We start from the raw sequence: 18,427 nt of genomic DNA, 5'->3' as shown, positions 1-18,427 counted from the left end.
TTAAGAACAATCTGACAGTAACCATAGGGGAGGCTGGAGGGGATATGGGAGGAAGAGAGAAGGGTTTTTAGGAACAACTATAAAGGACACATGGACAAAACCAAGGGGGGGTGCAATCAGGGGAGGGAGGTGGGGGATGGCTCGGTGGAGGGGATAAATGCAGACAACTGTAATAGAATAATAATAAAATAATTTTTTGAAAAACTGTACAGACCAATTTTGCAGTGTCATTTTGAATGCTTGATTTTGGATAAGCCTGTTGCAAATAAAACTCAAAACTAAAAAAAAAAAATCTACCTTGAGACCTTTAAACATATACAAAAATACAAAAGAAATATATCTGTATATGCTTATGAATACATTTCAAAGGGAATCATCTGTCTCTCTTAGAGTCAGTTTTATCCTATTAAAAAAAATCAAGAACAGCCCAGTTCTCAAAAGTAGTTTCAATTAAAAGGAACTACAACTGGCTAGTGACAAATTCAATGGGATCATTACTAATAATATTAAAAGCATGAACAATCACGTGTCCCTAAACGAGAACTAGAAACTCAGCAAAGGCTGGGACTTTGTTTCTTCCACCGGCATAGGCACACACCTGTAACTGCCCCTGGAAAGGAGCAGGTGCTCAATACATATATTTTGAATTAAATATTGCATAAAATGGAACAATTATAAGCTTTTTCCCTCAGAGGACTTTAAAGTTATACCTATTCTATAAATAATTCTGTAGTGAGTCTTAGAATTAATATTTAAATAATCAAGGACCTTTGGATTCACCAAGTATCTATGCCACCTTCAAAGTAAGATGAGTGACAAAGTGTTTTTAATAGTGAATTAAAATATTTTAATAAATTTAATGTGAAGTCAAGTCTCCATTAAAAGTATGCACATCTAATATGCTAACTATATGTATTTCTCCACTTAAATTTACCTCAGTGTTACGCTTATATTATTAAAGCAAAAGATCAATTACATATGAAATTTTACCAAATTCTGATATGATCTCAACCACAAATCCCATTATTTCTTTATTCAATCACTCAAGAAGCACATGCATGAAATAAAACTGTCACACACACACACACACACACACTCACAACAGTGAAGAAAGATGCTACAGTCAGCCCTCTATATCCACTGGTCCAACATCCCAGAATTCAACTGTGGACCCAAAGAAAAGGTTACATTGTAGCTCACATTGTACGCTGTGTAGTTGGTCTTAGGATGGTTGTGTTGGGACTGAACATGTACAGCTTTTCTTCTTGCCATTATTCCTTAAGCAATATAGTATAACAAGTATTGACATAGTGTTCATATTGTATTAGATACTATAAGTAATCTAAAGATGACATAATACATACAGGAAGATGTGCTTAGGTTATATGAAAATGTTATGCCATTTTATATAAGGAGTGTGAGTGTACACAAATGTTGGTGCCTGTGGTTGGTCCTGGAACTCATCCCCTGGGGATGTCTAGGGATAACTGTATACCCACAAACATTTTGGACATTTACCAACTTTCTTTCTACTGTGAGTAGTTTTAAGATAATAAGGAATAATACATATCCATATGTGTGTGTGTATATAGATCTGTGTCTGTGTGTATATAGATGTGTCTGTGTGTGTGTGTATGAGAGTATTTGGGCAGCCTTCGCCTGAACGATATCCGAGAAAACAGAAGTAAATAGCCCATGGATTCACAATGCATGTGTATTTGTATTTACATATTTCTGTACGTGACCATCTATAAACACATGTGAATCAATCTGTAACTGAGGATGCCCTGGGCCATCATATTATACAAACCAGAAAACCCATTCACATAGAAAGTTAAAATTATTTGTAAACATTTCACTTCACTTTATTAATGTATCTTTAGACTCACTCTTTCTTATACCAATTAAAATGTTTTTTTTAATTCTTTTTATTGTTTTTCCAACCCTGCAACTCCTTGTTTCCTGTTCTCTTGGGAGAAGGCCTGTCATTTTGCAGATGGTAAATTTTATTGTCAAATGGACTAATTTCTGCATATTTCTAAATACTGAATGCATTAACAAATTTGTACTTGGCATACTTTGGGAGAATTTAAATTCAAATGGATTTTAATTTTGATGTAAACATCAAGATATAGTGAAAGGTATTAGAATAAAATATTTTAAAATTCTAATTTAAAGAGCACTATTTAGACCACATAAATATCTTACCATGAAATTCCTTATCACTACAATGACCAAAACAGTAGGCACTTTCTTCAACAATATAACTACAGGAAAAAAAATATTTTATTTTTACTGTTTACTTTCTTATATTTATCTATTAGACTTGTTTTTAATGCATACTGCAAGATAACCATTCATGTATTTAACAAGCATACATTAAAACAAGAAAGCACAGCCAACCTGTAGCCAGCAAAAATGTATTAAAGACACCAATACATACCACTTATTAAGTTCTGTTTTTAAAGTCCTTAAAATGTGTCTACACATAAACATTTCCAAACAATCTGAATATTTCAATGGATATTATATTGTTTGAAATTTGAGGAAAATACACTTTTTCAAACTTTAATGTGTTATAGAGATGAAAGTCATTAGTGTTCATAAATATCATTTGTATGTAAAGCTAGAGAACATGTAAAGGCAAAATTCTGAATTTCATGATAAGTTTCACTGAGCCAATCATGAGAATTTAAATTAATCATCTTGAACCGAGCAAAAATATTCTGGAATAAATATTTCAATATTATAGTTCATATTATCTCTATCTTTCACGCAAAATTACAGTTTATACTAACTGCTCCTTCCCAGGAAAAAAACGTGCTTTTTCAGAAATATAAAGAAGTATATGTAGGTTTGGATGTGTGAAATTAGTGCATATATTGGATGCCACATGTGTTTGCATCCCTCAATTTAAAAAAACACAAGACTACAGTAAGGACCTCGAGTACGTTTCAGAAAAGTTATGGATATGTAAGGCCCAGCTCCAAAGGCTCCTGATGGTTCTTACCAGTGCTGTCATCATACACAACCGTGACAGTCTTCCACTTGAAGAACTGCACCAAGTCGAGAATGGCACGGCTGAGTGAAGAGAAGTCCGGGTAGAGGCTGACGTAGAAGGAGTCCTTGTTGTCAGACACCTGGTGCTTCCAGCGGGTCTGGATGTGGGGAACCCCCAGAGCGTTGCAGATGGACTGCACGGCATTGGCCGACGAGCTGTGTGAAGGCCCGAAGATGGCAGCCACCCCGAGAGACAGCTGATCACAGGCTGAAGAGGAGATAGGAGTCTGTCAATACTGGCAGGAGAGATGCCAGTGTATCGACATCACCACATCACTATTGTAAACCCAAAGGTATTATTCTGAAGAAAGATTTGTGTTTATTAATGTAACATCTATATTTAGCTAATTTTACATTTTGTCTAACTCCAAACATTTTCAGTTTCTTAGAAGGGAATTAATTCACCCACACACAGGCAGCTCAGTGTTCAAATAATTTTACAAATGAAATTAAGGGAGGGAGAAAGGTCAGGAGACAGATGAGAAATAGTTTAGAATTCAACATGGGAATGTTCATTTTGGAAAAATAGTTCATATCAGGGAATTGGGAGAATAGTATTCCTTCCCAAATTCACTGGCTATTCTCTACAATTTTATTTTTTTTATCAGAATGCATTTGGTCTCCCCCTCATCTAAAAAGCTATGGCCACGTACAGTTAAGTATTTGCTTATATCTGGTGATATAGTCAACCTATTCGTGCAACCACCCATGCAAAACCTGCTATGGTTCAGAAAGGTTGATATCATATGGATTAGTTTCATTGGGTAAGAAGAACATCGAAGTAATTTACATAAGTATTTCATTATCTTACTTGGCTTTAGGATACTATAAAAGTATTTTATACTAGTCTCAATTATATTTTGAAGTTCATATTTACTCCTAGGAAATTTTATTTATATAAATAATAATTGAAATAAGAGAGGCATAAACAATATAGATTTCAGATAAAAATAGATATATTGTGAGAGGACATGAAATTCTTTAAGATACACTGAAGTGAGTAAGTAATTATTGGAAACATGAAATCATCTTTAAATATTTGAATACCTGGCCTTTGTTTTATTTGGCTGGAAAAGGAAGAAAAAGGACAAATGGTTTTGAGCTTCTCATGAATTATGATGTAATTTAAATTTTTAAAAAATAGATTTGAAAGGAAACAAGAAATGTCCATAAATGGAATGGTGTGCTTTAAGAGGCCCATGCCTGCAAATATTTAAACACACCCAAAAAGAATTGTTATTGGGATTTAGGTATTACATGGGGTGTTCGGGCCCAGGCCTTCCAAGATGGTTTATGACTCTAATTTGTAAAATGTTCAGGTATTTTGTTTCATAAAATTTGCTTCATAAAATGCAATGTGATGGACGGATTATTAAGCATAGAGATATTAATGTCAATGAATTTTGGTGAAAAATTCTACTTGATTAAACTTTCCTCCAAAATTCAATACAAAGTCTGTCCAGAAAAAGTCCAAGCATTGTCAATATAATGAGAACAGTTTGCACAACATCAGTGTAACCTGGCAGCCAAGGAGAGTGGACTAGAATGTGCATCTGTAAACAATGACATCTTCACTGTACTGGTCAGTGGGGGTGGTAGATACCCTTGAGTGAGCATGTGTACTGTGTGGCCGTCGCATTCAAAATGACTGAGCAAGTAGAGCAACAAATCTGCATCAAATTTTGCATTAAGCTGAAACATTCCTCCACAGAAACTATTCGGATGATTCAAAAGGTCCTAACTATGGATAACTGGTGATTGACTGCTTCATCACTACAAATGCGCTCACTCATGCATCATATCTTGTCTAGAGTATTTCAGCAAAACATCAAATCACCCAGGTGACTCAGCCCCACTACAGCCTAGATTTGGCACCCTGCAACTCCTGGCTTTCCCCAAATCAAAATCACCTTTGAAAGAAAAGAGATTTCAGACAGTCAATGACATTCAGGAAAATAGGACAGGGCAGCTGATAGAGACTGGGAGAACGCTATGAGGTCCCAAGATGTCTGCTTTGAAGGGTGCTGAGACGTCATTGTCCTATATACAATGTTCATTGTATCTTATATCTTCTTCAACAAATGTCTCTATTTGTCATATTACATAGCTGTATAGCTTCTGGACAGACTTTGTATAATCTAAATAAATTATCTTTAAATAAGTATACTCTTACTTTTAAAATAATGATTGAAATTCTGTATCAATGGAAAGGCTGGAGTCTAAAATTTTTCACTCATTTGGATTTTAACTCACATACATTGAGAATAAAATACCTTCCTTCCCTTTTATAAGTCACAAATTAAGAAAACTTAAAAGCATTCTATGAGGTTATTTACAATGTTCCTCAATATGTTTCAAACAAGAATTAGAGTTTTCAGTTATCAGAGGAGTCATGTGAAAGCAATGCATTATTCAAATAATAGTTCAAGATTTACTGTATCAAAATATTCACTTACTGAGCAAAACCACATAACCTATTAAATGTATAAGACCATATATGAGAAAATGTAAGCATTTAAAAATTGTTTTGAGTTTTTTTGCCTCTGAAAACAATTTTAAACATTTTAAGAATGCCCAAATTAAGTTATTTTATAATTAATCATTAATATACTTAGCAACACATATATTTATTTATTAAATCCACCACAAGGTTAAAAAAAACTATATTAAACCCCCCTTATATTATTCTCTTGAATTTTACTGTGCAAGAGCTTCACGAGATATGATACAAACCATGACATTCACCTTTTCAACATCTCACAAACAAAGTTGCTCTTACACTTGTTGGAGCTTTTCCTAGTTTCTGCTCAGTCAGTTAATGAATTTCATTCCCAATGGATGACAAAGTTTATAAATTCCTTTAAATATTTGGAAGCCAAATAAATTTAACACCTCAGAATTTTGCAAGACTATTCCTAGGACAGCAACCTGTTTGTTGTTGGAACATTCTAGGTTTTTTTTATGCTGCCCCTTTTAAGTCCATTAAGAAATCTATTAGTATTTTATTTATACTGCGCTCATATTCCATAGTCTTTGGTCTAAATGATTTCACCTCAGACACAGCTTCTTCTTCCTAATGGAAATAATCGTGAACTATGTCACTAATCAAATGCACTTGTCTTCCAGTTAATGACTTATTTTGCAATTATGATGACAAATGTAGTATTTCACAATAATCTTTACCCTTTTTTCAGCCTTTACAACCTTTTATCACCCTGACATGGTTCTGAAATATGGAAACTTATTTGTATTCATAGAGATATGAAATCGAAGGGCAGGCAGAATATAGACCTTGATAAACACAAGGTAGCTGGGGCGGGGAAGAGAAGGATTCTTTCTCAAGAAATATTGTACCTTACCAGCTTTCATTAATATTAATGAGTTTAGAAGAAATCTGCACCAAGGTAGGATTATAAATAATTATGTACATTTATATCAATGTAAAATAGCTAGCAAAATAATATTAACACTACAGAAAAGCAAACATTGTTTTAAAAATGGGAATTTAGAACATGTGCTTATAAGTCCATTCCTTTGAGAAAATCTATATTATGAAATTTAATTCTTGTTATGTGAATGCTAACTACACAAATATATCACCTACTTAGACAAGAATATAGAAATATCTCTCAAAGCACATTTACTACTAATACTGTTGCTTGGTTAAAATAATGCCTTGCAATTAGTTTCTCTGTTACCTTCCTTCATATATATATGTTAAATTCATATATCCCAAAATTGTTTCCTAATTCTTATCTTTTAAAACACAGATTTACAATATAAATGATAAAACAAAATTAATAAAGTATTCTAATTATTTCTTCGTAAAATCAAATTTTTATCATTAGCCACTTATTTTAAGTCACAAGAAAGAACATCAAGTGGTTAAAAATGTGCATGCATTATACATAAGTTAAGGGTTGTTCAGAATTTTCTAAGAAAGTTTAGAGACCACTTGGAACCACAGGACGTTAAAGGTAGACAGCAAACTGAGACCACAGTAACTATATAATGGAATGGACAGGTAATGCAAATAAATTTTAAGAGTGGATTGCAAAACTTGGTAAAGTTTTCATACTTAGTTTTATTTTAGGTGAGTTCTTAAAATATAATAATTTGTTAACAAAACAGAAGGACTGGTGGGAGAATAAAGCCATTTCACTCTCCAGATCTGACTGTATTTTTCGTGATAAGCAAAATTTTTGCAGTAGGTAATCACATCACTTTACCTTACCTGATAAATTTATGCATATTATGAAAAGAAATATTTCATAATAATACTCCTCATGACTTAATTATATTTGAAATTAAGAAATCTCTTAAGAATGCGTAAAAATTTGAATTCCAGGAAACATAACATTAAATTTCAATTACCTTTCTTGGATGCTTCAAAACTGTCATACAGGTTTATCTTCTGGGTGTCATAGGTTAGCGTGGTATTGGGCAACAGCGTTCTGTTTCTGTTGATGGTGTTCACAGCAAATCTGAATGCAAGTTCCTCAGCTCCCATTGGGCCAGATTCCACATATTCAAAAATACCACCTGGCAAAAAGAAAGAAAAATCACACCACTCCTATAAGAGAGAGAAAATGTGAAAACTTTTCTATACTTCTATGCATGTGTGTATGTCTTTACATATGTGGGTATGTGTGACTTGTTGAAGTACATGGAGCATGTGTTAATTTTTTCTACGAACTTGAATATTTAGGATGTGCCCTTTAAGAGAAATCCATACTGGCAAAATTATCTTGGTATTGCTGCCAAACTTTAACATAATTTCATCTTTAGTAACTGCTTCTTTTAAGACATAGGTATATATAGATCTTGCCTTAAGAACTGAATATTATCACTCAAAATTTCACAGTTCCAGAACAATCAATCCTGTATATTCACATATAATTATAAAGTTAGGCACTGGGAATTTATATTAAAATTTCTCCATTAATTCATAAATGAGAATTCTTTAGAACAATTTTATGACACAATGTATTAGAAGCCCCAAATACTTATTCACTGGCTAATTTCAGCATCTTGCAAGAAATGAGAACAAAGTAGCAACTCTCTATTTGTTTTAGTCTGTTTTTTCAGAAGTTTCTTGACGTTTGTGAGAAATAACTCTCCCAAGCAGTGCAAATCTTTTAATCAGTGAACAAACACTATAACATATGTATAATTTTGGCCATAAAACTAGAGTATAATTAAAAAACATGACCTTTCCATTTGTCACCTTCTATTAGCTATGTCTCAGTGCAGTTCCCTCATTCTTGTCCCAGCCTTTTTTCTTCTTGGCATCAGCCCTCTGTCTCTTCAGTTACACGTGACCTGAGACCTTTGCCTCAACACAATCTCTTCCTTATTGTTACTTTGATGAATGAAATGAAAGGGGTAGCACCTGATTCCTGACGCCCTCCAACCTCTGTCCTTGGGAAACTAGTACTTAATAAAAAGGGATCATTTATCTTTCTTGCTTTCAAATTTCACACCATGCAGTCTAAGCACAGTTATTCAAAAATTAAATTCCCTGAATAAGCTATTTCCACAGTTTGCATTCATACCTCATCAAAGGTCTTTATACATGAAAGTCAGTGGATGATACTCTGAGCAAACTCCCAATGATAAATTAGCAAGAACTTACATATAGAAACAATTTATCTAAATATGAGGAATTAGGACTCAAAAAATGCCACAGTGATCAGACAAATTTATATCCAGGAGGAATTAGAAAATTTGTTATTTTACACCATATTAGTTGAAATAGTTCTCTTATTTTTTTCAACTAAATTGATGGTGTAGTTAACAGAGTGATCAACTTATTATGAAATAGTACTCAGAATATTTTTAAAATCTGTGGTGATTTATGCTAAGCACAAGCATAAAAAGTATTTACATGCCTAATAGGTGTCAAGAACCAAATCAGAATCCCTGTGCATGTGGAGGAGAATAGTGTTATGAGTGTGAACTGTGGAGCCACAACGGGTTTACATTCTGGCCACCTGCCATCAGGTACATTTGGAAGGTTGAGTTTCTACTTTTCTAAAAAAGGGATTATAATGGAGGCTAACACATAGAGTTACTGTAAAGATCAAATCTTATCTTATAATGAGCCACTTAGAACAGTGACTGCCATAGAGTAAGGACTCAATAGATGTTTAAGATTTCACTTAATCTCCAAAATAATCCCAAGTAATATTATTTTACAGGCAAGAATGTATTGGTCAAAGATCATATACAGCTATTAAGTGACAGAGCAGCATTAGAAACTGTCGGTGCCTGACTTTAAAGCCTATGCCTATTCTCCTACAAACTAGTAGTGTCCTTAAAAATCTCATCCATGCAAAATACACAGAATTTCTTAAAATGTTATAAATGACCCTAATAATACTATGTAAGGTGAAATGTAAGATCTTATATATGGAACAAAATGATAGAGCAATTAGAAATTACTGTTTAAGTTAATCAAGAATAAAGAACCAACTATAAAAATCCAAACCTGAAATTGTTTCTCAATGGCAGCATAAAATAAAAAAAACTAAATTTCCACTCTGTCTGGTGTGGCTCCATTGGTTGGAGTGTCGTCCCATCGCTCCAGCCTGAGCTGTAGGTTCGGTCCCAGGTTGGGACAAGCAACAGAGGCAATGGATTTTTTTCTCTATTGCCCTGATGTTTCTCTCTTTCTCTCTCTCCCTCCCTTCTCCTCTCTGTAAAACCAATGAGCATGTCCTTGAGTGAGGCTAAAAAAAAAAAAAACCCAACAACTGAATTTTCTATTTTCCTCAGTTCAGATTATAGTTTGTGGTATAAGTACAAAATAAAGACATAAAATGATTGATATTTGATGACAGTGGGTTCAAACTTTCCTATCATTTACTCTTCTCAATGCAAATAATTCAAATTCAACTTTAAGTTTACATATTTATCACTAGTTTGAATACTTACAGAAATTTTTGTAATCCCTTAGGAAACCCATTTTCTATGTATTAAATAACATGAATTGTTACTTGTATTGATCCAAAGCTAGAGTTTAAAATTTTGTATATCAAAAATAAAAACACTCAAACAACACAAACTTTCCAGGCATCACATTTTCTACACCACCTTCCAAACATCTTAACTCAAGAGAAGAGATCACTAGCCCTGATGTATACAAGGTAGGGAGGTTTAAAAAAATTTCTAACAAAGAAATATTTTCAAGATATTTAGGTGGGGACCTCATACATAGGTGGAAAAAGACTTCTTGTAACTATCTTTAATAATTTAGAAGGTTTTAACGGCATCCAACTTATTAATTGATCAAACATGAATAAAAGTGAAATCACCATATTTGATATTATAAAGATACTTGATAGATCTCACTAATTATTCTTGACTTAAAATTGCTTTTAGAAAACAAAGTATAGAGTAGAATAATACTTCACTAGGGTAAAAATATATTAACAGTAAATGTTATATTTAAGAGTGAAGTAAAACAGAACTCCCATTAAATTCGGGAAACATAGAATGTCTATACTATTCACTCCTTAATATTGTTCCAGAGATTTATTAAAGGCAATGAAAAACAAAAATTATTTTTTGACAATGAAAGTAACAAAATTGAGAATTATCACCAACACCCTTTCATAAGCACTAAGTAGTAGGGTCATCGAGGCAGAAGAATAATCCTGGAGGCAACCACTGTGTTACTCAAATGAATAAAGTATTTCTAAAAAAAGGTAAATATGTGCATGAATATCAGTGAATTTTGGCCAAAAGAGCAAGAATAGTAAAATTTTATGACGTTTATAGTGTATGTAGAATTTAAGAGCATAGTAACAATAATGCAAAAGTCAAGAAATGAATACATTGAATTAAAGTATGTTTATGTTCCAGCAGTATTGAGAAAAGGTAAAGATAATCATTTTGGACTGTAATGATTCAAGAATGCATTAATGTCTGAGGTTAACAGTAAAAATTAATGAAATAGCATATAATCAAAACTTCATAAAGATAAAGTGACATAATAAATTTTTTTGTTCAAAAGCATAAGAAAATAGCCCTGCCCTGCCCACAATGTAGAAAATACAAGTAAAAGAATATAAACAGAAAAATACTAAAAACAAATTAAGATGGCATAAGTGGTAGATATAAAACAATATGTCAGTAACTACATTAAAAGTAAATGAAATAAATTCATATTTTAAAGTTTAAGATTGCTAAACGGGCTTAAAATGCACAAAAGTATAAGCTACTTACAAGAAAAATAATGAAAAATGTGGGGAAAAGACAGGCAAAAATTTGCCCTATCACCACATTAACCAACCAGGAGCTGTTGAAGCTATTCTACTATTTGATAAAATAGACTTGAAGACAACAACATAATAGAGGTAAAGACTGCAATTCAAAGGAGATAGGGGTCAATACACCGGGATTCTATCACCATTCAGAATCTACATAACACAGTAAAAACATGCCCAAACATTGACAAAACTCCTAGGAGAAATAGGTCACAGTAGGAAGCCAACACACCATTCTCACAGTGGCTGATAGAACAAGTAGGCTAAAACAGAAGTTAAGATTTAGAAGGTCTAAATTATACATTTAATATATTTGACACAATTAATAAAGATAAGTCGGTACTTCAAAATGACAAAATAACTTTTTTCCTTTACAAGGGTAATTTTACTTAAATTAATCATGAGATGGGTCATACCAAACTTCGACACATTTAAAAGTACTGAAAGTATTCACAGTGTGTTGTTCTCTGACACAGTCATATTAAGGTAGAAATCAATAACAACAAAATAAACTTGAAAATCCTCAAATTTAGAAACTAAAGAGTACATGCCTAATTAACTCATGCGTCAAGGAAAAAATCAAAATGAAAATTATAAAATTTGTGGGTCTGAATAAAACTAAAAACTTGTAGGTTGTAAGAAAATTCATGCTTAGAGGAAATTTAAAAGGCTGAAAATCAATGATACAAGATTCCATCTCAAGTATCTTGAAAAAAAGAGAGAAAAATTAAATATAAAGTAAATAAAAATAAGAAAATAAAGACCAGAGAACACATTATTAAAATAGAAACAAATATTTAACAGAAACAAAAAATAACAAAGCCATAATTTGGTGATTTGAAAGATTATTAAAATCAGTAAAACCTTAGCAAGTCTAATGGACAATAAAAAACCAGTGTGAGAATGAGTAGTCGCAGGGAAGGTATGTGATCAAATTCTGTGGTGCTGGTCATGTTCTGTTTTTTAATCCAGGGCCTGGATATATATATTAAACTTTTATGCTACAGTTTGTGCCCTTTGGCATATATAGATCATCTTTTAATAAAATTTATGTTATAAAACAATTGCATAGAAGTGCTAAGGCTTTTCTAGGTTTGGTAATAAAGCAGAAAAAATAAGGGTAATATTACTGCATTTCACTTTATTATTTGAAAAAATCCATAATCAGACAGTTAGTCATGATTAAAGGGAGACAGATGAGAAAATAGGTGAAATCATATTAACAAAATATAAACATTAAAAAAGAAAAGGGTTGATACCTTCAATATATAAATATTTACAAATAAAAATATGATCATCTTAATGGAAAAACTGACAAAGAATGTACGTAACATAAGTAATATGAGCAAATAACCAACAGACATATGAAAATGTTCAAAAATGGGAAAAAAGACTTAAAAAATGAGAATTTCTACTGATCAAGTTTGCCAAGATATGAGAAAAAGCACAATTAAATAGAAAAATAAATTCATGCAAATATTCTTAAAAACCTTTATGAAAATCTATCAACTTTTTAAGGTATCATACACTCAAATCCACTAATGCTACTTATAGGACCTAATCTTAAGGAAAATGTTGGTGATTTTGCTGCAAGGGTGTTCACTTTGTTTATGAGAACAATATAATTAGAAAAGCTCTAAATATCCACAGTAGGGTACTTACAATATAACATTATGCATCTAGTCATTTAAAACTTATTCTATAGAAGGTATTTTATGACAAAATGCTTGGTAAGTACATATGCACTTATGCATAGCAAAATACTGTGAGGTTTATTTTAGATGATAGGGATTTGACTAATTTTATTGTTTCATTTTTGCTTATGTGTATAAATAATTAACAACGAAATTGTGTTAAACTTATAATGTTTAACAAATAGACATTTTGTTTATTTTTAACTAATTTATTTACTTATTTTTATTCTGATTCGAGGACATGCTTATTGACTTTAGAGAGAGGGAAAGGGAGGAGGGGAGAAACATGCTGTAGGAGAGAAACACAGATCTGTTGCCTCTCATACATGCCCTGACATGGGAACCAAACTTGCAACCTAGGCATGTGCCCTGACCTTGAATAGAGCCCATGACCCTTTGCTTTATAGGATGATGCTCCAACCAAATGAGCCATACCAGCCAGGGCTAAATACGGTATGCTTTACAATGAAGCTAGTATATTAAGGAGTAGCAGAAAAAAGGTTGGTAACCGGAGGATACTATTAAACATTGGGTTGCTTATGCATGTTTCTTTGATGATGAAAAAGCCAACATATTTATGCACTGGGAAAAAGAGGTAGTAGAAAGAGCAAGGTAAAAGGTAGGAAAAAAAGGGGGAATAACTGATGAAGCCAAGTGGTTCAGGATCATGGGAAAAGACCCTAAACCTTGGGGGAAAAGACACCTGACTCACTTAAAGCAAAGAAAAATTATCTATAATCCGCTGATGTGAAGATTGTCAGGAAATTGAGAGAATATATATTTTATCTATTTTATTTGTGCAGTGGAAAATAAGTCAGTAAATTTGATATAAATTTGATTGAGGGAGAAATCAGCTACTTTTAATGTAAAAGTATATATTTGGCTTTAAAAATTGCTAATAAAAATTGAAAAGCAAAACATTTTTTCTACCTGTTCAAAACCTACAAAAGAGTAATTGTTCATATGATTTTAAACAAGGCTTTTCCCTTTAGCTTGAGAAGTAATATTCACATTGTGCTATGTACATCCTATAAAATATGAATACTTCTAAATTGACTATTTTTATCATGAAGTGTTATAATTGTATGTGGCATGTCAGCAGCATGTAGTATATGAAAAGAATTTGTACCCCAAAGAGTTCACAAATCATGTTTGGTGGGCAAAATATAGCCCAGAGTAATAAAAAAACATAGAAGAAATATACAATGCTAAGGCAGCATTTTGGTCCTCTATAATTATGTGTTTCCTTGAGACTTGAACCAAGATTCACCCAATTTCACATTTTCAAATATCTAGTCACCATTTCCCATTATCATCAAATTCCATGTTCTCTATAGACTAGAAGCAAAATTTCACTGTTTTCTTATACTTACCTTTGTTTTTTTTAGAAATTAAAAAGATCATCTAAGATAATTATTATCACAGCTTTATTTTTGTTGATTGTTTTGTTTGTTTTAATTAAGGAAGAGCTGGTCACATCTTAACTTTGTTATATCAAAAAATAAAACAGATATCCCCAGTGAATGCTCTTTCTCTTGTTAAACTAGCTCATGATCTTAATTATTATAACTAACATTTCATCTGTCTCCATCTTTCTACAGAAACATCACTGTAAACTTCTCACATGCTTAATGAAGTCCAAACACACTACGCCTTTCCTAAGGGGATAATGTATCTCCAATAGGCTTTTCATGGAGTCCTGACATCATTCCAGCTTTCCTCAGTAGTTTCTCCACGACGAAACCAGAGTAATCTTTCTAAAATGCAATTTTGATCTTGTCATTTAATTTCTTAAATTTGTTCAATAACTAATTTTTAAGCTTAATGCTATTTACATAATATAGTTCTACTGAGTCAGCATTATCTACCCTTTCCAGGCTCCTTTCTTACCACTCCCACGCCCCCAGGGCTGCAGCCATGATATACAACCTACCTTTCTCTGAATGAACCAGAGTTAAATGCCTCCACTCCCTCCAAATGATGCTCCTTTTCCCAGGAAGTCCCTATTTACACATATACACACACATATATAGACACACACACTTAACACATACATTTCCAACTTTTTCTCTTTCTAATGCTCAGTTTCTGGCACAGTAACCTTCTCTGGAAAGACATCCCTCACGGGCCCCAACCCTCATATGGCTAAATTGTGCCTCTGCACTACATTTTTAAAGTCCTGTATCACTTTCAAACACTCTAATGCATACTTCTGCAATATGAAACTTAAGAAAGTCTAATCAGTGTGAAATACGTTTAAACCTGAGCTCACTCCGAAGGATAAAAGCTTCTGACACTCAACATTTATTGAGAGCCTACTTTATATCGAGTGTTGTGATATTTTACAAACATTAATAGAAAGTGACCAAATATATAGTTGGACCATATTTTCTGTCTTCAATATATTTCCTATCATTATAATAACTTACATTTTAATTTTAAATATGACTCTGATATTTAAGGTGTTCATGTTGTTGAGTCTAAGAACTGCTGTCCTCCTTTATGTTCCAGAGCCTCAAAAGGTAGTTTACTTCTTAACCAAATAACTTGTCTTACTGGGTCTATTGTGTTCTGCTTTAGCAAGACCTTGGAGCAAGCCCAGCATCCTGAGAATATTGCCTAAGGTCAGTTTCACAGGCAGTAAGTAATAGATTCTTGACTAGGAAACAGAAGATCTCAATCCAGACCGTCTTTTTTTTTTAATTCAGTTATAATTGTCTGCATTTTCTCCCCATCCCTCCACCCCACCCCAGCCAGTCCCACCTCCCTCCCCCACCTCTACCCTACCCCTTGATTTTGTCTTTGTGTCCTTTATAGTAGCTCCTATAGACTCCTCTCCCCACTATCCCCTCCCCACTCCCCTCTGGCTATTGTTACATTGTTCTTAATTTCAATCACTATGCTGTACTGTTTCCTGCTGGTAACACTGCCTCTCTTTAGTTTCACCTTCTGGTTGTTTTCACACAGGTTGTCTTTCTCTGAGTGGTAAATACTTTCAATCTCTTAAAATAGATTCCTGGAGTTTTACATCCATATGAAGTATGTCTACAACATTCTAAAACTGATTTTTTTGTGAGGTTGGTAGATGCTCTCCTAGTTACTTGTGTATGAAATGGAAAAACACATGCACACGTCACCCAAATGACTGACACACCATGGGAAAATGAATAAGTAGGTCACATCTCCCCAAAAGAGGAATTGTGTGGAACTCACAGAGTGTAATGTATGAATTATCCAAGAAGGGGAGCAGCGACCCATCTCTACTTCACACTGGGAGACACCTACATCTCTTGCCATTTGCTTTTCATTCCCTCGGGTCATGAAGCCACACATGTCTAATTTAATGAAAGGACTGCTTCCAGTATTTTTAGCCATGTTCTATAAGCAATAATGTTCTTCATTATAATGTTACAAAGTTCCTCCAACCACACAAATTCACACCTTTGTCAACGGTTCAAGTAAACTAAAAACTGTATAAACATGGGACCAATGAAAATTTTGTCAGTGGAATGGCCTGGAATTTCTTGAAATTTTAGCACTGTTTGCAGTCATTCAACTATAGAAGACATGAAAGCGACTCGTGCATACCTCCTCCTCCATCTATACCGTATGCAATTCAACTGAAACTAGTACTGAGCATTTGGAGAAACAAAGCTGCTGGTCACAGTCCAGAATAAAGAAAATGAGTTAGAAGGCAGTAAATAAACAGAAATCAAGTTGCAGGAAATAATGTCATAGGCCGCCCAGTGCACAAAGATTGGTTGTGCTCAGGCATGTAAATGTGCTTTCTTATTTTGAAAATAAACAAGCTTTTAAATTTACAAACCTCCTACTGTTCCCAACATATTTCTCGCTAGTGAATGGAAAATAGGTGTGGATTTTTCTTCCTACAAATGGACCCTTAAAATCACATAGTTCCACATTCAAATAATATTAATTTTAAAGTAGACACATTGCATACTGTGAAGAAAATTGGGAAATGGCTACTAAATGTTAGCAATTTAAGACCCCGAAGAAATGCGTACTGAGTGGGAAGGCAGATGCTTGAATAATATTGAGATATAAATAGAGCAGATCAAACTGGGATAACGCAGAAGGCAGCCACATGAATAACCGCCGTATAAACAGTACTATAAATAACACCAACTATTTGAAGGTCAAAAGCCCACATTCTAATTATATTGATTTTTAAAAAGATAGATCAGCTAAATAACAAGAAAATGAAAAAGACGATTGAATGAGCAAGGCCCTTCACTGTCCAGACCTCCATTTTCTCTTCTGCACAATGATGGGACTGGGCAAAATGGTCTGGAAGACCAGAGGTTCAGAACACTCGCGATTCTAGAATTGCTTCATAAACTGAGGAGCATCACTGATTCTGTTAGAATTCAAGGTCTGGTGAAATGCTGATCTGTTACAAATATGGTATACTCCTTCACATTTCAACTTTCATTTGCAAAAAGCATATTGATTTGAGAAACCATGTATCAAAATATTAGAGTTCAATCAATAAAAAAATACAAATAAATAGATGTTTCCAAAGAGCATTTAGATGTGATGAGGTTAAACTAGAGGTATTAAAATAAACTTCCTTGAGTTTAAATTCAGAAATAGTAATAAAAAGGATGCCTAGAAAATTCATATTTTGACAGTAATAGTATAATCCATAAAGTAATCTAAATGTGGAATTTGATATTGCATATAAAATAATTTATATTCACTTCAAGAAAGTTATTTCATTCCCCTATACAAATTTATTTTACAGTTACTTTAAAAAAGTCTTCTTATGATATTAGTTGGACTACTAACTATTACATAGGAGCCATTTTATATGTTTATTGTATTTGTATTTTTGTATATTTATTATTTTGTTTTAAATGAGGAGACAAGGGGAAATAAAGAAAGGAACTATTTACTTCTTGGGCATAATTTCTTAAAATCCTTAAAAACTATTTCCCTTTTTAACATATTTTGAGATTGCTAAAAAGGTTAGTATTCATCTCCTTTCTGAAGATCGCCTTTCCTAAAACTCCCTCTGATAGATTTCAAGCCTCCTCTGTACAACACCTTTTTCACTCCTCTCTTCTAGTCCTTCTAACAGTGTAAAGTAGTGCAACCTATTATCACCTGTGGGTCCTCTGAAAACTCTTTGAGGACAGGAGACCCAACTTACTCATCTTTGACTTTAACTCGGTGCCCAGCACATAGCGCATTTAATAAACTTTCAAAGAATAAACTACTAGTATGGGGAGGAGATATGAGAGTGTTGCAAGTATTACTACAAAAGAAATTGAAGAAAATCAAAATCATATTTTATATCAACAAAATATAAAACAAATACTGTAGAAATTAATCAAATGGCCTAATTTACTTTCTCTTTCCCAGGCAACTAAGAAAATCAGG

General features: G+C 33.1%; 1 protein-coding gene across 4 annotated transcripts in view; it reads right to left on the bottom strand.

The window, feature by feature from the left end:
* GRIK2 (glutamate ionotropic receptor kainate type subunit 2) overlaps nucleotides 1-18,427 on the bottom strand; it is a 598,702-nt gene that overhangs the window by 362,208 nt on the left and 218,067 nt on the right. For all 4 annotated transcript variants that reach the window (XM_024551764.4, XM_053914034.2, XM_024551766.4 and 1 more), the window contains exons 2-3: nucleotides 7,435-7,602; nucleotides 3,011-3,268 (exon numbers count right to left, since the gene is read on the bottom strand). In XM_024551764.4, the coding sequence (XP_024407532.1) occupies nucleotides 3,011-3,268; nucleotides 7,435-7,602 (426 nt within the window). The remainder of the gene's footprint in view (nucleotides 1-3,010; nucleotides 3,269-7,434; nucleotides 7,603-18,427) is intronic.

This window comes from Desmodus rotundus, chromosome 11, assembly GCF_022682495.2.
Source record: "Desmodus rotundus isolate HL8 chromosome 11, HLdesRot8A.1, whole genome shotgun sequence".
Classification (NCBI taxonomy): Eukaryota; Metazoa; Chordata; class Mammalia; order Chiroptera; family Phyllostomidae; genus Desmodus; species Desmodus rotundus.
This window is presented reverse-complemented; position numbering and strand designations above follow the sequence as displayed.